This window comes from Leuresthes tenuis, unplaced genomic scaffold (genome assembly GCF_036924035.1).
Source record: "Leuresthes tenuis unplaced genomic scaffold, fLeuTen1.0.hap1 SCAF_18, whole genome shotgun sequence".
Taxonomy (NCBI): Eukaryota; Metazoa; Chordata; class Actinopteri; order Atheriniformes; family Atherinopsidae; genus Leuresthes; species Leuresthes tenuis.
Genome location: NW_027325372.1, coordinates 1057397 through 1080280, shown reverse-complemented (window position 1 = coordinate 1080280; position 22884 = coordinate 1057397). Strand labels below are relative to the sequence as shown.

The 22884-nt window shown below is 42.5% G+C and overlaps 1 protein-coding gene across 2 annotated transcripts; it reads right to left on the bottom strand.

Moving 5' to 3' along the window:
- Positions 1-814: 814 nt before the first annotated feature.
- On the bottom strand, positions 815-22450 carry LOC140275695 (four and a half LIM domains protein 3-like). 2 transcript variants are annotated; one of them, XM_072371221.1, is made up of 6 exons: positions 22329-22450; positions 8391-8558; positions 4369-4543; positions 3544-3713; positions 2758-2944; positions 815-1185 (listed from the first exon to the last, which is right to left on the bottom strand). In XM_072371221.1, the coding sequence occupies exons 2-6, from the start codon at positions 8544-8546 to the stop codon at positions 1034-1036; spliced, it is 840 nt and encodes a 279-aa protein (XP_072227322.1). In that variant the 5' UTR covers positions 8547-8558; positions 22329-22450; the 3' UTR covers positions 815-1033. The 2 variants fall into 2 exon arrangements, with proteins under 2 accessions (XP_072227322.1, XP_072227323.1); XM_072371222.1 differs by having other exon boundaries at positions 8391-8566; positions 22333-22450.
- Between the last annotated feature and the right edge of the window lie 434 nt (positions 22451-22884).

The following is a 22884-nucleotide window of genomic DNA, read 5'->3' as shown; positions in this document are numbered from 1 at the left end:
ACTGTGTTATAACAATGTGTTATACTGTGTTAATGTGTAATAACAATGTGTTATACTGTGTTAATGTGTAATAACAATGTGTTATACTGTGTTAATGTGTGATAACAGTGTGTTATACTGTGTTAATGTGTAATAACAATGTGTTATACTGTGTTAATGTGTTATAATAATGTGTTATACTGTGTTAATGTGTTATAATAATGTGTTTTACTGTGTTAATGTGTAATAACAGTGTGTTATACTGCGTTAATGTGTTATAACAATGTGTTATACTGCGTTAATGTGTTATAATAATGTGTTATACTGTGTTAATGTGTTATAATAATGTGTTTTACTGTGTTAATGTGTAATAACAGTGTGTTATACTGCGTTAATGTGTTATAACAATGTGTTTTACTGTGTTAATGTGTTATAACAACATCGTATCAGTAATACTGAGAGTGGATCTGGATGTGGGACAGGACAGTCCCAAAGGTAACCTTTCATTATAGCTGAAGAAGAGCAGCATTTTCAAAGTGTTCTCTTTCAAAAGAAACTTCAACCACGACTCTACTCCAAATGGTTCAAGAACAGCTTTAGGTTTCCTTTGGCTTTTAAAACATTTTAACTTTGTCTACAGATGAACCTCATTATTATTATTAATGCTGCGTTGTTCATCTGAGGTTGGAGTTACTGAGTTTTAACACCTGTTGATTTTAAACATGTCCTGATACAGAAAACATTAGAACTGAAGAAGTGTGTCAGTAATTTAACTCCAGGGAGATTCCAGCAAATAAACTTACAGAGATGCAGAGAAGTGCCGACACCTTTAATTCTTTGAGCAAAATATGAAAATAAAGAGAATCAATCAACATTACAAGACATTTCTACAGAGGTTGTTGGTACATTTAATTCTGTAGAAGCTGGTAAGAGTTTAAAGCTGGAAATACTGAGTTTGTTTTCACAGCGAGTGAATTAATGAAGCTGCAGGTTTCAGGTGCAAAGCTGAGGTTTAGCAGTTCTCCTGCGGTGTTGGGGGTGCAGTTTGTGGCCGTCACTCGTCATCGTGGCAGTCTGTGCACAGAATCTGGCCCCGGTCAGGGAAGAAGCCGGAGCCCACCAGCGAAACGGAGCAGTGGGAGCACTTAAAGCACGGCTGGTGCCACTGCCGGTCCTCAAAAGAAATATACTTCCCATCTCCGAACCCTGCAAAGCAAACATGCAGCAGATGTGAAACTGATGAAGGAATGTTTCACCAGAGGTTCAAAACGGCTCCGAAACTAAATGAGTCCAAGATAACGTGTGATTAGGAGCAGTTCAGCGTTCAGTCAGATCCTGAATCTTCAGTGTCGGAGTGGCTGAGAACTGCTGTTTATATCTGTTAGTTTCATCTGTTCTCAGAGAAATCATCAGTTAGGAGGAGGAACAGCAGCTCAGCATCTGTCACATCTGTCTCCTCCACAGCCAACGGGCTCATCAGAGTGTCCGACCCCCCCGGTTCACTTCCTCGTAGCTGCATGAGCTAATGGCCGTCACTGACATGTTTATGTTTCTGCATTCAGAAGCTTTTATCCAAAGCATCTTACAAAAGAAGATGTAGCATCACAGCTAACATCAAAGCTAACAATAAGCTCCATGGAAGGAACCCAGCAGTCAGGCTCTGTCAGAGATGGAGAGCAGCAGAGAGGGGAGTGCAGGGCAGGAGATGCTCTCTGATCAGCTCGGTCTTTCCTGAAGATAGACAGGGACGCCCCTGTTCTGGTAGCGCTCGGTAGGTCATTCCACCATCGTGGGACGACACATGAACAGAGTTTGGATTGTCTTAGGCGTGGTGTAGGAGCTGCTAGACGACAATCCTGGGACCAACGGAGGGACCCAGTTGGGACAGAAGCCTTTGCAAGAGCATTCAAGTAGATGGAGCCGTTCCATTAAGCTCTTTGTAGCTAACATCAGGGACTTGGATCTGATGCTAAGGGCAGCCAGAGGAGCTCAATGAACAGAGGGGGGACGTGTTCTTTTAGGCTGATCCAAGACCAGACGCACCGCCGCGTTCTGGACCATCTGCAGAGGTTTCACAGGCTGGAGACCAGTTAGGAGACCAGTTAGGAAACCAGTTAGGAAACCAGTTAGGAGACCAGTTAGGAGACCAGTTAGGAGACCAGTTAGGAGACCAGTTAGGAGAGCAGTTAGGAGACCAGTTAGGAAACCAGTTAGGAAACCAGTTAGGAAACCAGTTAGGAAACCAGTTAGGAAACCAGTTAGGAGACCAGTTAGGAGACCAGTTAGGAGACCAGTTAGGAAACCAGTTAGGAGACCAGTTAGGAGACCAGTTAAGAGACCAGTTAAGAGACCAGTTAGGAAACCAGTTAGGAAACCAGTTAGGAGACCAGTTAGGAGACCAGTTAGGAAACCAGTTAGGAGACCAGTTAGGAGACCAGTTAAGAGACCAGTTAGGAGACCAGTTAGGAGAGCAGTTAGGAGAGCAGTTAGGAAACCAGTTAGGAGAGCGTTGCTGTAGTGAAGGTGGGAGATGACCATGGCCTGCAGCAGGAGCTGGGGGGCATGTTGGGTCAGGTAAGGTCTGATCTTTCTTATGTTTAGTAATGCAAAGAAGACACCTTGATTTAGGGAATAATTTGTCACCTTGGGAGTGAGCAGAAATCCTATTTGCTGAGTTATGTGTGCCTCTCAGCCTGTTTTATTCAGGGTGGGGGCTCAGAATCCTCCAGCATGCAGAGGATGCAGCAGTGAGTCCCAGCAGGCTGAATCATCACTAACCTGTGATGGCCGTGTTGCAGCCGGCGCACTTCTTCGCGTACAGGCTGCTGAAGCACTTGATGCAGTACGGACTCTCCCCCTGCGAGGTGAAGGGTTGGCCGGCCAGCGGGGCTTTGCAGCCCGTGCACAGAAAGCACTCTTTGTGCCACACCTCATCCCTGTAGGTCACTCCTCCTTTAGTGAGAGCCTGCGGGACACAAACCGGGTCAGAACCACATGTGATCCTGCTCTAATTCTAATGCTAATTAATTAACTCATTTTAAATCAAGCAGAGCCACTTTAACTTGTTTTATTTCTCAACACTCGCAGACAAAAAGTCGAGCTTCACAAGCAATGCAGGTGAAATATGTCAGAAAGCCGGTCTCTGAAAACAGCAGCCCTGGTTCTGGGGGCTCGTCCGGTTTCTGGTTGGATTCAGAGAGAAAGAAGGAGCTCTGATGAAGGCACTGAATGTTGTTCTCCTGCTGAGACCAAAGACAAACTTCCTGCCCTGGCTGGACAGTAAAGTTCTTCTCTATTCTAAAGCTGGTGCCTCAGGTCCTGAAGAATAAATCAGACCGTTTTCCACAGAAAGCTTCAGACAGTTTTTGTTCATGAACTTTTGAAACATTTTGGGCTTCTGATGAGTTTTGTTTCTACATAAAAAGCAAATCAAAGAAAACCTGGCAGTTCGTCACCTTTACCTGCTGAAAGCATCGTTTCATTCGACATAAAGTTCTGCCTAAAAGTGCAGGTTCTGGAGCCACATTGGGCATGAATCAGTCTGAAATCACAGGCCTGCTTCACCTTCTTGCAGTGGCTGCACTGAGGAGCGACCCGGCCCTCGTAGCACGGCATGCAGTAGTAGTTGCTTTGGTCCGGGATGAAGGCCTCGGCGCCGATCGGCTTCTCGCAGCCGTGACACATGAAGCAGTCCTCGTGCCACGTGGAGCCGCCATACTCCAACATCCTGGACCCTGTCGGAGAGACGCGACCCCAGTTATCTCCACCCTGTTTGGGTAGGAATGAAAGCTGATAGCGTGGTGACTCAACCTGTTTTTACACTGAACTTCAGCTACTTATCTGCTGAGAGAAAGCAGCTCCACACATGGCTGCACTCTGATTTTATTTATTTAACTTCCTAAATGATCTGATTGGAGGCCGGCGGCCCGTTCCCACAGATGTGAGAGCAGCACGCCTCACTGCCTGTGGAACTGGACGTCAGATCCTTTAATCACCGGCCCGCTTTTATGACTTTTGGGACCTGAAACGCGGCCCAGAGGCATGGCGGTGTTTTCAACTGGAACTTGGCTGCTCTTTGGAGAAAAGGGTTAAGAGGGCAGCAGCTTCTAAAAGCATTCCAGGCCGATCAGAACGGAGGGGCAGCTCAGCTCAGAAAAGAGCTGGGGAGCTACAGCATCCCACAGTAACCACAAGGCCCGGTCATTTTCTGTCATCTGACACCGCTGCTGCGCTGCTTTCCTCACAGCGGCCTGATCTGACACACTCCCAGCTGTCACCCCCCCACAGATAAACCTCATCAGTTTCATTCCTGCGCAGACGGGGAGTGAGCGGCTGCTTTCAACCACGACCAGCAGCGTTTCTGAGGAGGGTTGGGATGGAAGTCCCTACCTGGCATGACGGTTTTGTCACAGGCCACACACTTGGAGGAAAACTCGCTGCGATAGCAGTCGCTGCAGACCAGCGCCTCGTCCTGGCAGGTGAAGGGCTCGTCAGCCAGCGAGCGGTCGCAGCGGAAACAGCGGAAGCAGTGATCGTGGTAATATCTGCTCTCATAGAAGAGCTCCTGGAGGAAGAAGAGGGGCACAAAGAGAGGAAGGTGAAAACCCATTAGGACTCAAGTGGATTTGTATTTGAAACCAAAGGTTTTCAGGCTGAAAGGCACAGATTTGGTGTCAGATTCACTCAACAATTACAGAAATAACAGAGTGTTCACAAACTAAACTGTGGTAAAAGAAGGTTTCATCACAGAAAGTGACAGAACTGTGGAATTAATCAGTTTGAACTGGAGTCAAAGAGCTCCCAGAGGTTCAACCATCGAGGCTTCAGCAGGACGTTGGTGAAGGCTCAGTTTCTGGCTGAGGACACGCTGCCATGCTGCTGTGGAGAGTTCAGGTGTGTTTACCTGTTTACCTCATCCACACCTGAACAGCAGTAACTCCTTAGAAGTTGGTGTACGTCATCTTCATTAGCTAAGCTGTTAGCGTTAGCTGCTGCTAAAGGAAGAAATAAATCAGTAAATAAACCATGAGGAGTTATTTCATTAGCTAAGCTGTTAGCGTTAGCTGCTGCTAAAGGAAGAAATAAATCTGTAAATAAACCACGAGGAGTTATTTCATTAGCTAAGCTGTTAGCGTTAGCTGCTGCTAAAGGAAGAAATAAATCAGTAAATAAACCATGAGGAGTTATTTCATTAGCTAAGCTGTTAGCGTTAGCTGCTGCTAAAGGAGGAAATAAATCAGTAAATAAACCATGAGGAGTTATTTCATTAGCTAAGCTGTTAGCATTAGCTGCTGCTAAAGGAAGAAATAAATCAGTAAATAAACCATGAGGAGTTATTTCATTAGCTAAGCTGTTAGCGTTAGCTGCTGCTAAAGGAAGAAATAAATCTGTAAATAAACCATGAGGAGTTATTTCTCAGATGCTTCCATTTCCCTGCTCTGAAGTTCAGGCTCTGAGAGTTGGAACTGATCCTCTTTGTGGCTCAGTTCCTTCAGTCCAGCGTTGAACTGGACCAAGTTGTTAAAACAGTGGGATGAAAAGTGTTTGCTGCACATTCACAGTCTTTAGCTAACTCTGCTGGAACATTAGCCTCAGATATAGTTTATCCACTGGGCTCTTATATCCTCTGAGGCTGCTGCTGGATGGAAGATGCATGCTCCTCAGTGCAGCTGACAGCAGAACATTTCCACCAGAAGCTGGCTTCATCCGTCCAGCAGGGGGGCTGTGAGTGGGCGGGGCTTAGCAAAGGAGGCGGAGCCAACTTAAGGAGTGACGTAATTTTGAAATGAAAATCAGAACGGCTCGTTAAATGAGGAACTTTCACACAAAGGGAACTAAATAAACACCAGGGTTGTGTTTTTGGGGAGTTTTACACCTGCTGGTGACCTCAGACGCCCTGATATCTGCTCCCAGGAGCAGGAAGAAGGAGTTTTACTGAATATGTCACCTTTAAATGTCAGATATTGGACATGAAGAGGGCAGATTTAATCTTCTGAAAACCTACAAATTACTGTGGAACATTTAAACAATTATTAACAAACACATTTTTATCTCAAATGTTCGATTTTCATTAATCCACTTTAGACTTTTAATTAATGATGTAATATTCATAATTTATCATCACTGAGGCTGAAATCCTGGATTATTTCCACTTGATGTAAGCTGCTATTTACACTTTAAAACTTGACTTTATAGGTCTTTTCACAACAGGATTTGACCTCATAAACACATCAGGCCGCTTTAACCGCAGAGCTTCGTTGTCATGAGACCATGAACAGAAACACTCACAGCTGAAATATGCTTTAAAACATTCCTGTAAACACTGAGCTTTATTTAAAATCTGTCCTTTCTGGAGTGTGTTTGCTTAAAGTCAGATGGATAAGCAGTTTTAGGAGATTATTTAGCTTGTTTAGAATATAATTCAGTATATTTGTGATCGTTCTTTTGCAGATGAATGACTGCAGTTGTTGTTTTTGGGCCTCTGCATGGAGAATAATGTGTATTCGCCGTCTTTAATCATAAACTGTGACATTTACAGGGACTCAAACTATTTATTCTCAGTGAACAAAAACTTCTGAGCAGTATTTATTCCTCACAGGAGGAGTCAATGTTCCCTTGTTTCCACGACACCCTTCTGACCTCCACACAGACGAGGGTTGACAGAAGTTTTCCCTCCTCATCACTATTTTCTTAAAAATCTGAATAACCCACTTTGTTTTTGCGTTTTGGAGCCAGCTCTAAAATAAACGGCTCCACTGAACGGTGGGTGTAAAGCGTACTTTGAGGTGGGGGGGGTGTCACAGTGGGGTTGCACGCCGAGGACGGACCGCCAAAACAAGCAGGAGTAAATTTACTGCACCCCCCCACAGGGAGTCCATAACTCACAGGACAGCGATGGCCTCGTGGCGTCTGTGGCGGCTTCCTTCTGGGAAGAGTTTTTCAGTTTCACTCCACAGAAAACTTTCAGCCATAATTATGTTTCCTGTTTTCGAGGATCAGCGGCAGGAAAAGTGTCCTGATGACTCACATATGTTACATTAAACATTATTCTGTTAATGCCTTTAAAACGAAACGGAATGTTTAAACAGCAGTTCTGCAAACAATCTTTTTGGAGTTTGTAATTTCCTGGAAAACTAAAATGTTGATGACTCACGCAGCGGCGTTCAATAACTTTTCAACCAGTTTGATAAGGTCAGTGGCTCCCAAACGTCTGCTGTTATAGGAAATGTGTATTTCTGACTTATTCTGAATCTAAATGGTTCAGAATCATATTAAATATTAAAGTAAAAGTACTCCTTATGGAGGTAGAATGCCCGGATAACGGTTAATACGTGGCTTTATCATTCTGGGTAACATTTCTTCCTCCTGTTATAATTTATTCATCATAAACTCACAAATATTTCATGTTTAAACTTAAACTGTTTGATTACAAGGCTTTTCCATAAATATCTACATACATGGGTTACGTTTTTCATGTCCATAACATGTAACATGCCTATTAATCTCAGAGGGAAATAGTTTAGCAGTTAGCTGTAAGTTAGCAGTTAGCACTAAGTTAGCAGTTAGCTGTAAGTTAGCTGTGAGTTAGCAGTTAGCTGTAAGTTAGCAGTTAGCTGTGAGTTAGCAGTTAGCTGTAAGTTAGCAGTTAGCTGTGAGTTAGTAGTTAGCTGTAAGTTAGCAGTTAGCTGTAAGTTGGCAGCAGATGCTAGCAAACAATGCTTTCTCATCAGCAGTAATGGACGAAGCCGGAGATGTGCACAGCATGACTCTGTTAGCACACTAATGTCATCTTTAAATGATGAGCAGACTGTTCACTCATGCTAATCTGCCCATAGCATGTCCATAGCATGTCCATAACATGTAACATGCCTATCGATCCCAGAGGGAAATAGTTTAGCAGTTAGCTGTAAGTTAGCAGTTAGCTGTAAGCTAGCAGTTAGCTGTAAGTTAGCAGTTAGCTGTAAGTTAGCAGTTAGCTGTAAGTTAGCAGCAGATGCTAGCAAACAATGCTTTCTCATCAGCAGTAATGGACCAAGCCGGAGATGTGCACAGCATGACTCTGTTAGCACACTAATGTCATCTTTAAACAACTGTTCACTCATGCTAACGGTGCTAATCTCACCTTGATTCTGTGTAGCATGTACAGCTAAACCTTAACTGATCGGCTTTGAATGTAGAATCAGGATACAGTTTATGGTGCGTTCAGGTGAATCCGGGGGTTCAGATGTAATTTAATCTTTTACCTACACTTTATCAGTTATTCCTTACAACCGTATTGATTACAGAACATTTAGTCAGAAATGATTGATAATGAATATTTTCTTTCAATAAAATAAATGAACCAATTTAAAGCCGTTGGGTTGTGGGCACCGCTTACATTTCTGCTCTGGTTTTTCATCACGGGAGCGTACCTTTGCATCGTGTCCGATGACTTCTTTACATTCGTGGCAGGTGTTGGCGCACAGGCGGTCGTAGCAGGGGATGCAGTGCGGCTTGTCCTCCACCTGGATGTATTTGCGTCCATACAAGGACTCATTGCAGTTGTTGCAGTCGAAGCGGTCGCTCATGTTTTCCTGCGGCTGACCTCCTGCAGAACAGAGGATCCACAGGCTCAGTTTAGCTTTGGTATCAGCATAAAGACAGCACAGGAAGGAGCTTCGAGGACACAGATAAGGACGGAGGATATACAGTTAGCAAGCAACAACTGGAGGAACACAGTAAAGATTCTGCCCCCCCGATGTTACTGTATGAAACCACCTGAGCCGTCGTTCTCGTTACTTTACATGACCCCAAATTTAGTATTTCACTGAATAACCTTCTACAGGCTGTCAGACTCATTTATATATTTATAGGTTTTTGTTCTGCACAGCAGGAGCTCACATGCACCAACATAAGTGCAGGGGCCAGACCAACAAGCTCAACATGGAACACAGAAGCTCTGATTACAACACACAAAAGGCTCATCTTCGACATCAGAAAACCAGCGACAACAGCTGAGTCCAATTCCAAAACACAGGGAGCCAAAACTAAAAGTAAAATCCAACCTGGAGCCCCACATAGCTCAGAAATCTCTGTATTTTGGTCAGTTCCAACCTATATCTGCTCACCCTCCTTTTTGGACTTTTTAAATTCATTTAAGTGAATTATTCAGTTGAAGAAAAGCTCGAAAAAAGATGCCCAGGTGACCTGCTGCAGTAAAAAAAGACCAAATGATCAGGACAGGTGAGGCAGGCGGAGGAGGAGGGCTGTGAGCTTTGGTACCAACATCAGGAGCTTCTCATCGTGTTCTGAGACCTCAGAAAACCAGCTGGTGTCGCTCCAACAGCAGACTTCCAAAACAAGCCTAAATGTGAAGTGAAATCGAACCTCGAGGTCAAACCAGAGCTCAGAATTCTCTTTATTTGGGTAAAATGCGACCTAATCTGGGCAATATCACCATTTTTTTTACAGATACATCATGATTTTATCCCAATTCTTACTTTAATTTTAACTATTGATTCATTTTTCCATATTTTCCAAGTTACTGAACAATGCAACCAAACTACTTCCCATTTCTGACCAGGTTTTAATCAGTTTGGGCACCGCAGATTAGCCACTTTGAACCTCCTCTTCTGCTGTCTGATGGGACCATATGTTCTGAGAGGTAAAAGGTAACTGCTTCGGTGTCTGGTCTTCTCCTTCGAGCCTTTATTACCTGTGTTAAAGTGGTTTGCTTGGGTCCTGCTGGTGCTTTAATCTCAGCATGTTGCTCAGGATGATGTCTCTTTAGGTGCTGACAGCTGACATTCACACTCATCTCTGCATCTCATTGTTTGGGTTAAAAGCCAAACCAGCTCCATTTACTGGAGGTTCAGTTCTGTTTTTCAGCCAAAGCTTCCAGCTCCACTCTGAATCACACCGGGTGGAGGAGAGAAACCCACATCTGTGAGACTGGTGGATTTCTCCAGAGCCGTGGAATAAAAAACTGAGTAACGGCGAGAATGTGCCGCTGTCATCACGCTCTGTTCACCAGCTAAAGCCGTCATATCCCCGGATACGACTGTCTGAATGCTGCAGTTCACAGGTGAGACAGTTTTTTTACAGAAGCTTTACAGCTTTACAGAAGATAACAGCGTAAGGAAGAAGAAGTTCAGTGTGCGAGGAAGATCAGCTCAGACTGGATTTTACAGGATCAATAACTGATCAGCTCTCATCAAAGCAAAAAGAACTGATACAGAACTAATATCAATAACCAGAAATGGCTGAAGACTGAGGCTGAATAACATCACTGCACCATAAACACATGCAACAGCGAGGCAGGTGAGGAGGGTAAAGTTCCTTCAGCTGAGACATGGACCTGTGAGGCTGAATAACGCCTGGCTCTGCTTTGGGTCACTCTGCCTGTAGAAAGGCAGCCGCTAAAATGTTTATCGCTTTTATTTCAACCATATTTCGGGCTCACAGTGGCTTTGATGCATCTGTAACATCAGAAGAGCTGCGAGTTTGAAAGCTACGAAAGAACCGAGTGTCCCGGCCCAGTCGAAGTGAGAAGACCCAGAGCTCAGAGCAGACTGATGAAGGCTGCCTGCTTTCCCAGAATAATCCCTTCAGCGGTTTGTTATGAAGCTGCTTAGCGTTAGCTGTTGTTCGTGATGAAGGTCGGCCGCTCCACGGAGATTCTGTGCTTCACCATCTGAAACCCAGAGGTATTTGCATGTGGCGTCATGCTGAAAGTACAGTTTACATTCCAGATGTCTTACATTATGTTTCAATGACGCTGCATTTTCAGATAAACATGAAAAGAATAAACAGATTTTACTGAAGCTGCACGAGCCAGCAGTGAGGACTTCTCTCCCAGAACAAGCCTTCTGAGCAGATAATAGAGCCGTTTCCTCTTAAAGGGATAAAGCCGAGGCAACATGGCAGAAAACCAGGCTGATGGAGAACTTTACATCCTATGTCTGCGAGGACAAATCAGCACAACTTCCCCCCTAAAATGTGGAAGAGCTTCGGGTTTCTATTCTGGTCTGAATGCAGCGAACAATGGTTTTCCTTCCGGACATAGTCCTCTTAGTTAATGCTTTATGTTTCTCTTCCTGCTCCAAAACATCTGCAAACACATTCTGTGGCCTCCAGCTGGTGTCTTTCATCAAAGCATCCTCTGGGCTTCCAGGGGACAATCCTTACGGGACAGAAACACAGCCACTTACTTGTTTTAGGAGCTACGACATGGAACAAAAGATTTTTGCCTTTTCATTTCTGATTAAATACAAATAAACTCATTTTCTACCCTGAAGTGGTGACTGAGAGAGAATTTACGCCAGTGGAGCTTCTGGCTCAAACTCAGCTGAATATAATCTTTATTTTTTGCCCTTTAAGGCCTCCAACAACCCTAAAAATAAATATTCTAAAGTTTATATCTAGGAGTCATTATTGTATGATAGAAACAAAACGATCTGATCCACTGCTGATATGAAATTAATATTGATTAGTACATAATATCACCACATGTAGGTAAATGAACTAGTGTTTCCTCTCCTGTTAAAGTCAGAAAACTAAACCACATCATGTGAAAAAGTGACGCTTCAGGGGTTCCTTCTGTGTTCAGAACCGATCCAGCATCAGAATGTGAGGAGATGGGAATAAGAACAGGCTAAAAGTGTGTGTCAGTGAGTAAATATGAACCAGAGAACAACAAACTCTTAATATACAACAGAAATGAGGTGAAAATAAATGCCTGAAAAACAGTTTATTCTAGAAAAGTAAAACTCTAAATCATAAGAGAGATAAAACCTCCTGATACACCTGTCAACTAATCAGTTTTTGTTCTTAATGATAACGCCTTTAAACATCTATTGTTGTGCATCTTTTCGGTTAATCAATGCAAATATTTCATTTAATTAACGTATACTTTGGTTTCACATAAGTCCTAAAATCATCACCTCTTTAAAATCCCCAAAATCTTCCAATTAATTAATTAATTAAAGCAAAACTGGAAACTATATCCCACTTTATGATGGGAACTGACTCCTGCCATGTGATGCACTTTGTGTTCATTTGTGTCCACACAGGATTTATCTGGACTTTAAATAAGTATCTGGTACATTCAGGTTGTGTATTTTATTTGCAGTAAAGGGACTTTTAGGAGGAAAACAAAGAAAAAAGATCCAATAAACTTGCTTTCACTATTTTGTTTGTTCAACCGATGAAATGATAAAAAAAAAAAAAACAGCTCAGTTTTCTTTTCACGATGCAAAAATCATACAAAGAAAAGAATAAGGAGCCTTTAAAGTCCTTTAAGTTGCAAAGACAACAAAAAAAAAGTCCAAAAAGCTGGATTTCCTGTTCTGAGAAACCAAAACAAAACATTTTTCCAGGGATGAAAACATTGTTATCAGGATCATTTGGAAGAATGGAGGAAACCGTTTGGACTCATAACCAAAGAGTCAGGAGTCGGTCTTCAGAGTCTGAGACGTCTGATGACTCAGGAACAGTCATAGGAGGGTTACAGGTGTTCATTTGGACCGCACCCAGAACACTGGGCTGTTTAAAGCCAGCACAACAAGCCTTTAAAAGGTCACGATGCACCTTGATGAGTGTTGAATTCCTGCCTGTCCTGGTGAGAGATTTACGGCTCAGAAAGCCTCGGAGTGGAAGCCAAAAGGCATCGTGGCGACCCTTCATGTCTGTTATTCTGCTCCCCAACAGCCTCGTGGTTCCTTACGAGCAGAACCAGGAACCCTGTGAGGAACCCTGTGAGGAACCGTGAGAGCTGAGAGTTTGTGATTATTTCCCCTGAGGAAGAATGCAGTCTGAGGTTAACAAACCGGATTATTTCATGACGAAAACAACTGTCACACGTGATAAAACTCGTATGTAAGTAAGTGTTGAAGCTTTTACAGCCACAGCTTATTAATTCAGGTATTATGAAGTCGCCTCAGGGCCTTTTACGCCCCCCCCACCTGAATCTGAGCTGCTGAAGAAGGACTTTTTCATGGTTTTTAAACTTACAATTAGTGCTTTCTGCTGAACTGAAACAGTCTGTTTCAGGAGTAAAAACAGAAAACTGAAGCCAGTTCTTCAGGAGTTTTTACACTAAGTGACAGAAACACAGAGCTTTAACGTCTTTCTCTTATCGTTTCCTTTGGTTTTAGTTCATCTGTGGAGCGGCTTCTGACTGCCTTCGGTGCTTCATCTCCGACTTTCCCTCAGGATTTCTGAAGTATCCATCCATCTATCTTTAGGGCTGATCTTAAAATGGAAGTGTTTGTCTTTGGGGATTCTGACTTGGTGGTCTCCACTTTCCATCCAGCTGAAAATATTAAACCTGACAGAAATCAGCACTTTAACATTGAAGTCTGAAACGACGCACTCAGCTTTGTGTCCACAGCCTCGGTTTGAAAGTGAAGCATTACGATAAATCATGCTCCCTGGAACATTCACCACAGTGTTTATAACTTAAAAATGCTTTTCCACACGCATCACATGACCAACACTCAACCATGTTCTCACACACCGTGGATTAGACTGAAATTAGATTAAATTAGATGGACTAAAGCATTAAAACCGTTTTAAAACCACGGTCTGTATGAAACAAAGTTCTGAAGGTGGGTGGGATGCATGTTAGGATAACCTGTAAGAATTATTAAGCAAAGTCAAAACCCTGCTAAAGAAAAACAAACATTAAATATTCTCAGGAACCAAAGGTTCACAAAACATTTCTATTCAAATCACTTTAATCATATATTGGGTCACCTAAAGGCACTTTAAAGAGTATTAAAAAAAAGTATAACCATCTCTGGGAATATTAATTTAATATTAAACACGATATATTTGGTATAGTTCTCTGCTAATTTCAACCAAAACGTGCAGAAATGTGGAGAAATTGCTGAGATAATCCTACATTTAACATGTTCTGATGACATCAGCACAAAAAACACGTCGAATAGTTGGTGTCGGGGCAAAAGTACAAGAAAGGACGTCCTTTCCTCAGAATAAACAGCGTAAAAGGACACGAAACAGCGTGATAATAACACGCCAAACAACAGAACCTTCCTGAGACCAGGCTGGATTTACTGGCTACGTCTCCACATTATGTTTCTGTTTCTGTATTTATGTATTTAACAGACGCTTTTATCCAAAGCGACTTACAAATCAAGCTATACAAGCTCTTAATATAACATCATACAGAGACGTTCAGTTAAGAAACGCAGCCCAAAGATCGGTGACTTCATCGTTGTTGAGCATTTCCACCAGGTGCATGATGGGAAATGATTTCAGAAGAACCTGGTTGTAATGAGTGTTTGTAAGACTTAAAACTGTCTGTGCTTAGATGTGAGAGGCTGCAGGAGTCAGTCTGTTAAAGATCTTTAAAGTCGCTTCGTGAGACAGGAGTTCGGTCACTGAATGAGACGCTAAAGCACTGACAGAAGAACGGACCTTTCCACCTGCTCAGTGTCACAGAACTTCACAGAGTCCCAGACCCTAAACCATCCCAGGATGAGTCATCTGGACGGAGCAGAGCTGACCAATCAAAACGCTTTCATTCTACACCGTTTTCCACTATTTAACAAACCCCCAAAGCAGAGAATAACTTTAGTTTTAACTCACGAAGACAAATGTGTCGTCAGGAGGAGCGAAAGAGTGTCGCTGTAAATAAATGTTAAACATCGGTAACATTTCCAGCCAAAAACAACCACCACAGCACCATAAAACTGTGGCTGCGCAGCTTTCCATGTGTGACCTATAAATGATTAAATCAGAACATTAAAACTTTATAAACGACCTTCCTGGTTCTGGTTCTGATGGAGTTCTTTCTCTCCACAGTCACCTCGCAGCTTCTTACCTGAGTAGCCATGAACTGTGCTTTATGTGGCTGATATTTGGGTGAAAAAAGGTGAATTTCACCCAGAATTCAGACACAGTAATGTTTAATGTTTATGCTTTTAGCTTTTATCCAACTTACAGGTAGGCAGATAGGGTAAGGAGGGTCTTGCCTAAGGGATTTGAACCCAGATCTCACACATGAAAGGTGGTAATCATACCACTAAACTATCCAGTAAATACAGTGTTCTGCAGGGAAATAAAGCATTCCGTCTTGTTCCTCTGACACTTCGAACAGCTGCTTTACAGACAGTCACAGTTACAGTTTCACCACCTTTTACACTTTATTTCCCCTGAGATGCAGGAGGCTCAGAGCAGTCCTCACATCGTGTGACTTCTGGGTTACAGGATTAAAGAGATCAGAAAACTGACAGCACACACTAGATGCTGCTGCAGAAAAGAGGAACAACAAGGCTGCTTTCTTCCCTTCATCAACAGCACAAAGACGCTCAGTGTGGCTTCCTGCAGATCACAAGGCTTCAGCTGCACACAAATCAACGTGCACACGCTTTGCAGCTTGTGTTGCCTCTGATTAAAGGTCCTGAGCAGGAGCTGTTTGCTGCCGTCAGCCCGGCTGATATTTGGAGATGCTGACCTGGCAGAACATGAAAAGTTGGTGACTTTGAGACTAAAACTACAACAGGATCAGTTCCACTGGGTCCTAACTTATTACCTTCAGAAAATAAAGCTCTTTCAGTGGCAGGCTTGGTGCCGTAGGGCCTCTGCCACCAACTTCAGTTCAGATCTGATGAAAATAAATCGCTTTAAATGTCGATGATATTGTGGCACATTCAGGATTTTGGTCATTTAGACATTAGAACATGTTCTCCCTGCTTTATTGAACTAAACCAAATGTTCTCCCTGCTTTATCTAACTGAACCAATAACACGGCCCAGTATTATTCGATGGTGATGACACATTAAACCGTGTTTGGAAGGTCTGGCTTTGTTTGTTCATCCAGGAAGACGATGTGTGCTGCAGCTGCCACAGAAAAACAGCTCTCTGTTAAATCTTTCACCGCCTCGAACACTGAAACCCAGTGACCTGCAGCAGGAGCCCACAGGGTGCCGCAGATGGCTGTAAAGATGACCTTTTCCCCAAAGAAGTGGACAGTTTTCAGGATGAAATCGTGAAGAATCTCACAAAGGATGCTTCTGACGTCAGCAGCAAAGAAAAAGACTAAATGAGGAGTAGATGTGGCCACTGTGATGTCAGCTGTTCATTTGGAAACCGCAGATCTGAACCCCTTCAGAACATTTCTATCAACATCTTCAGAACCCGACTGCTTTAAAATGTCTTCGTGTTGCAATAAAAGTGGAAAGAATGATGAAACGGATCTTAAAGAAGCGTGCCTGTGAAGTCTCTTAACGTCGGCTTAGTTCTGGCAGCGCAGTCGTTGCTCTTGGAGCGAGTCCTCGGGAAAATAAACAGCGGCTGGTGTGGAACACGGAGAATTAGCGTCCAACACAAACACGCACGTAAACATAGTTTCCCATCAGCTGCCAACTGGCAAAGGACAGTCCTGGAAGGTCCAGTTCATGTCCGGGTGTTACTGGACCAGATGTTTGTTTGCTCGGACGCTGCTGCGCCTGCTGTCTCCGTTTCTTATCTGCTGCTGGATTTATTTGTTCTGGGACTTATCTCCGTGTTGGAGAGCTTCAGAGGAGCTGCGTTTATTCTGTCGTCAAGAAAGAAATGCTGCTGAGAATCCTGCATCCTGCACATCGTGCACAGTTAGCGGTGAGAGGGGGTCAGGGGTCAGTCTGTGCTGTGAATGGGAGGCATAAAAAGTTAAATGGATTCATGAGGCTTGTAGCGTAAAACCGCTTTTCGTGGTCAACAAGATCCAAAAGAGCTTGATAAATGCAGTCCATTTAAAATCCACCATAAGAAGCAGAAAGAACTGCATCGTCCTGCAGAACCATTGAAAAAGACTTTGTTCTGGGTTAAAGTTACACTTAAATAATCTCTGGGAACAAACCTGCTTTAGTTGTATTAATGAGTCACATCCGAGGCAGTTTGGATCAGATGAAGGTAAACAAGGTGGAACACAAAAAAAGTAAAAATATCCGAACATCTGATGATGAAACAGCTCCTTTTAGCTCGATGAAATGCGTCTCCATTCAAACAACATATTCAGGATCTGGATGTTTGCAGCGAAGGCTTCAAAACATTCATCTTAGCCTGAACTAATGATTAATCCACATCTTCTGGTCAGCTTAGGACTGAACTCTGAGAACATGTAGAGACAGCTGCTTTATTTCTGTCCAAAGAGTTTTTGTTTGCTTTGCTGCGTCTCTAAAGTTGTGTCCATGCTGTCTTTCTAACGTCTCCATTTAAATATGACAAAGAATAATAAAGTTCAGGAGTACTTTTGGACTTCAGTTCAGCTCGAGAGGCCTGATCAGACTCCGCCCACCATTCATCCCAAATACCTTTAAAACTGCTTCACAGCTTTGCTCTATGTCCTAAGGTCAAGTTCTTTAGGTCTAATATCTTCAGTTTAACGTACAGTTAGAGCCTGAACCACTCAGATGATATTAAGAAATTAAACAAATCCCAGCAATGTTTCCTCTCCTATAGTCTCATCGTTGCCAAGAAATTACTTCTGATGCATTGGAAAAAGAAAGAAGCACCACCACAAAGATGTGGCTTATAGGTCTTACTAATACTCTGCATTTAGAGAGAATTAAATATATTCTGATGGATAAACTCCCGATATTTGAAAAAATTTGGTCTGGAAAAATCTCACACCTCGTAGTGGCAATTAATGATTTTTATTTTTTATTTTTTGCCCTGTATTAAGACAAATTAATGAATATACAGTAGGGTACGGGGGGGGGTTGCTTGTTGTTTTTTGTTGCTGTTTTCTTTTTAATTTATGCATCTTTTTTGCTTTTTCTTCCCTTTACATGTTTGGCTATTATTTCCCTTTCCATTGTTATGTAAAAACCCAAAAAGAGAGCGCTGGATCCACATTTCTGTTTGCTGTTCTGTATACTTATAGGTTTGCTGTAAATGTGGAACTCTATAACAACGTGCTCTAATAAAAAATATCTCCATCCCGTCGCAGAGGACGTGTTCAAACATCTAAACTTTGATCACAGCAGCTTTGAACGGTCCTTTCTAAATTACAGCTCACAGATCCTGCTTTACACAGGATGCACTGCAGGATTCATGTGGAAATGCTCTGCTGACTTCTGGTTTCACCCATGATTTGTCTTCCAGGCCATAAAAACATCTGTTTGACACAACAACAAGACAAAAGGCTCGATTTCAACGACACTATTTTTTAAGTTGCTTCTCCTGCTGCTTCCACTCTTTCTGCCAACTGGCTGCTTTCTAAGAGTTAATCTCTTTCTCAGTAAAAAGCTTTTCCCAACATGTCCTCTAAAGCGGGTGCAGGTCTGCACAGCAGCAAGAGGAAATGGAAAAGACAGCCATGTGTGAGCGGCTGACTCATGATGAGACACTGTTAGGAGTGTTTTTATGACAAAGTTTTTATTTGTGTGAGACTCATCTGTAAAAACTGAGGCCAACCAACCTTCATCCATCCCAAGAATGTCTCAGGAATGCGGCTGTGGTTGAAACGTGGCATAATCGTGTGGTTCCAACACGAAAAAAGGCATTTCTCCTTTGCCCCTTATTTTCTAAAAAAAAAAAAGCCCACAAAAGTCAGGAATTCCTTTCTGTGTGAACAACAACACAAGTCCGAGTGTTTCAGTGTAAGCAGGAACGGATCAGAACACGAGGAGGACGTGATGGAAACTGTGAGCAGGAGGGTAAAGATCTGAAGTCACATCACTGTAACTCAACATGACTGACGGGCTTGTTAACATGGACCAGACTGTGTGAAACATGTTTGAATGTATCAATGACTCCTGCATCTGAGCCAATTCAAGCCTCAAGGGACCGGTTCCTCAAAGGCCTCCTTGTTCTCCTCTTAAGTCCAACATCAAAAGCAGTATCAGTTATTTATTTGGGCCCATATAACATTCACTGGGTCGCTGGACTGAAGACAGAACAGAGCAAAGATCCTGTTTAATGTTCAGTTAGACGAGGCTCAGAAGGACAAACTTTCATCTGAGAAACATGCATAACCTGGTGATCAATATATGAAGTCAAAGCTCAGAATTAAACACGTATCAGCAGAAGGATGCAGACTGGGCTCCTATAAAACCAACAAACAAAAGCATAAAATACTAAATCAGCCTTCATTTAATAGTAAAAGACACCAGAAACAAACCAGTTCGCCCTCTGGTAGTCGACTTTTCTTCGAATTCAAACATCAGATGTTTAAAGGATCCAGCAGGAGGCGCTCTGCTGCCAGCCTGAGCTCATCCATGTCCTGGTAACCTCTCAGTATAATCATTTTATGTTTGATATGTTGGTAAGAAAAAGGAAGGGAACCAGCCATCAAAGCCTTTGTGATCCAGTTCAATCCAGTTTTTATTCATAAAGCTCCAAATCACAACAAATTTTCACTTTAAAGTCACAGCCCAATTCATACAGAGCCATTTAAAAACAGTAGCCTAGTGAAGGAAACCAACTCATCGCATTAAAAAAGAGAACTGAGAGGTGGTGTTTGGACACATTTAGTATTTTACACCATAAATGGTGCAGTAACAGACAAAAATATGGCTGTTTGGCAACTTTTTTGAAGCAACTGTCTGACTTTGCAAAGAATGGATCCTGTTAGCTTAGCGCCCAGATGATCCAACAGAGGAACCCCATACAGCAGCTGCCTTTGGGCAAAGAACTCCAATTAAAATGTAATTCTCTCCAAGAGATTTATATGTAGAGATAAGGAAGTCAGAAGTATTGTTTCCAGAACTTATGATGGAACTGGGTCGAAGTATAAAAGTCCATCTCATCACACATAGAACGGCTGTAGAAGAAAAACTTGATGTCCTGAAATGTTCTGGAGCATTTAATCCAGAATTATTACGAGGATTTTCCACCGAGCCGCCCGGTAAAATCTCCAGAACATCGGCCGATGAGACAAATCACGAAATATTTTGGAGCTTTCGAATACTTTCGAAAGAATCGCTCATCTATTTGGTGATTTAAAATGCTCATTAAAATGTAGCTAATTTAAAATGGACTGAGGCAAAGTGGGAAACTTCTGACTGTGGTCAGATGGATCAGAACCTGAAAGGCTCCATCAGAACCTGAAAGGCTCCATCAGAGCTGAAAGGCTCCATCAGAACCTGAAAGGCTCCATCAGAGCTGAAAGGCTCCATCAGAACCTGAAAGGCTCCATCAGAGCTGAAAGGCTCCATCAGAACCTGAAAGGCTCCATCAGAGCTGAAAGGTACAAACAGGTTTTAGAGCAGCATCTGCTCCCTTCTGCAGGTAAAGCTTTGCATATTTCAGCAGGACAAAGTTAAACCACATCCTGCATCTGTTCCAGCTTCATAGCAGAAGAGTCGGTACTGGAGAGATCTCTGATGTTGTTAGTTTTCTCCTCTCTGCTGTTATCAAAAGTATCTGATGTGCTTCGGGTAGAATATCTATTTATTTTCATTTTATATAAGTTAATGTGAGCTAATGTGAGCTAATGAGTTAGCTCTGAGCTAATTTATACCTGCAATCCCTGTAGGTTTAATATAAAAAGCAATAAACTATCACAACAACAGATATATACACACCCACATTCTTCAGATGCAGACAGACTTTCATTGGTCACAGTTGTGAGTCTTTCGGTATATTTTGTTTGTTCTTAAAGCAGCCGATGGGATTATAACTCCTCATGTTATCAGGCAGAGAAAGCTGGCTGAAAAAGCAGCGACAGAGTCTCTGGTTGAAGAAATTCTTCTTGGATTTCATGAATTCCTCTGAGTTAAAGTTAATAAAGTGACACAGCAGAGGAGGGATTGGCCACTTTAGATTTAAAACATAAGACCTGTATTTAAAAATAGTTTAAATGTCTTAAAACTCAGGAAATTGTACTGATTCAGAATCTTATTGCATTGATTTTATCTTCAGAATGATCAACATTAGCTTAATGGAGACTCCAGAGGTTTGGTTTCACCAGCTTATCCCCAGCATGTTGCACAATATGAAACATGGGAGACAATCATGAAAGTCTGGCAGCATCCAGAGAGACAATCTCTAATATTTGCCAAATTGTACTTGTTTTAGTTACTTTTTTGGGCAGAATGGTGGAGATTGATGGCAGAAATTACATCCAGGTTCAATCACTGTGGTTGGCATCCCCAACAATGTAAATGTTCCAACCTCTGACCACTGAACGTGTGACTTAAAGTTGAGCATCACAGCAAAATATTTAAACGTTTCCGCACCGGTTCACAGTTTGGTTTCGTTAAAGTTAAGGTACGACTGTGATGCTTCCCGCAGTCTCTGAGCTGAATATAAACCACCTCCACCAGCACATGTGTGCAGATCGATGCCATGACACACCTGAGATCTTTGATGTAAAGCCTAAACAACAGGGGGCCGAACACAGAACCTTGGGGAACTCCTACCAGACAAAACACTGTTAACTTTAACACACTGTGACTGGCAGAGAGGTTTGAAGAATCTAATCAGAGAGAAACGCACCTTCTTTGTCTAATTCAGATGATGTTTTTTGAACATTTGTCGTTTCACAACAACATCTCAGCTGATGGTTCCTTCAACCATCTCTCCTCAAGCTCAGGACATTTCCCACAGAGGTCAAAGAAAAACTTCAGAGAAGACGACAGGAGGTCACATGTTTGACTATTTAACCACAAAATGAAAACGCTTCACTTTCCTCAACAACCAATGACCTCCACCCCCCCGCACAGCTTACTCTGTGCTTTGGTTTATTTCACATTTACTGAAAGAGCAAATAAATCTGTTCCTCGTCTTCTTTTATTTTCAAACATTTCTTGAGTGAAGCTACTTTTCAGAACCTTTTCATGGAGACAAAAAGGAGGGTTTCTAAGAAAGAGAAACAGCCGTAAACTTTCTGTTAAAATGTACCATCATGAACTGATAAACTGTTAAAACTCTGTTCTGGTTCATCATGTTTCATGGTGTAGATCCACCTCCAGAATTTATAAGGAAAGACCTCAAAGACTGTTAATCTAAACTCATCTACCAAACACTTAAAATCATTCTGCTGTCATAATCCTGTTTAGTTTTGTTTTATTATTCTAATTTATTCTTATTAATTTGGGACCCGTTTTAAATAAATCAACTTTAACAGTTATAGAACTTCTGTGGCATTCAGGGGGATTTCTCACAACCTGGCAACCACAAATAACCTCAACTTTGGCTTCTAATTGATCACTATGAGACTTTTCTGGCAGTTTTTAACTCATTTGTTGAGCTGGACTGAATGAGGTTTCCATATTCCTGTTTTTCCTTGAAGCAGGTGAAAAGGCTTCAGGTGAGCGGCTCAGAACACCTGCTTTAGTTTAGTACCGCCAGATAAAACTATAAATGTTTCATTCCCGGTAAAAACTCATTCAGATGTGGATGTGTCAGTAAAGATGAACCTACCTCTCTCTCCACGTGTATCCGCAGCCTCTGGAGACGCTCACGCGGTGCTGTGTGGACAGTTTAATCCTCCGCGGTGTGTTTCCACTGACTGAAGCGTCTGCGGTGGGAGAGGAGACCGGAGCCGGGAGCCGGGAGCCGGGAGCGCCGCCTCCGCCTCCGCCTCCGTCCGGAGACGCTGCTGACGGACAGCCTCACGTGATGAAACCGCTTTATGAGCTCTTTAAAAGGAAAATAATGCAGTTTTATTCATAAAGCACTAAATCACTATAAATGTCATCTCAAGGCACTTCAAAGATTCAAGACGATTACAATCAAATTCATTGTAATACAATCATAATTCAAATCAAATCAATTAAATCCAAATTAGTCCAGTTCATACAGAGTCAATCAAATAATGCAGCCAGCAGACTGCACAGAAACTTATTTCAGAGTCCTGAGCTGCACGAGGCGACTGAGGAGAGAAAAAACTCCCTTTAACAGGAAGAAACCTCCATCAGAACCAGAACCAGGAAGAAACCTCCATAAGAACCAGAACCAGGAAGAAACCTCCAT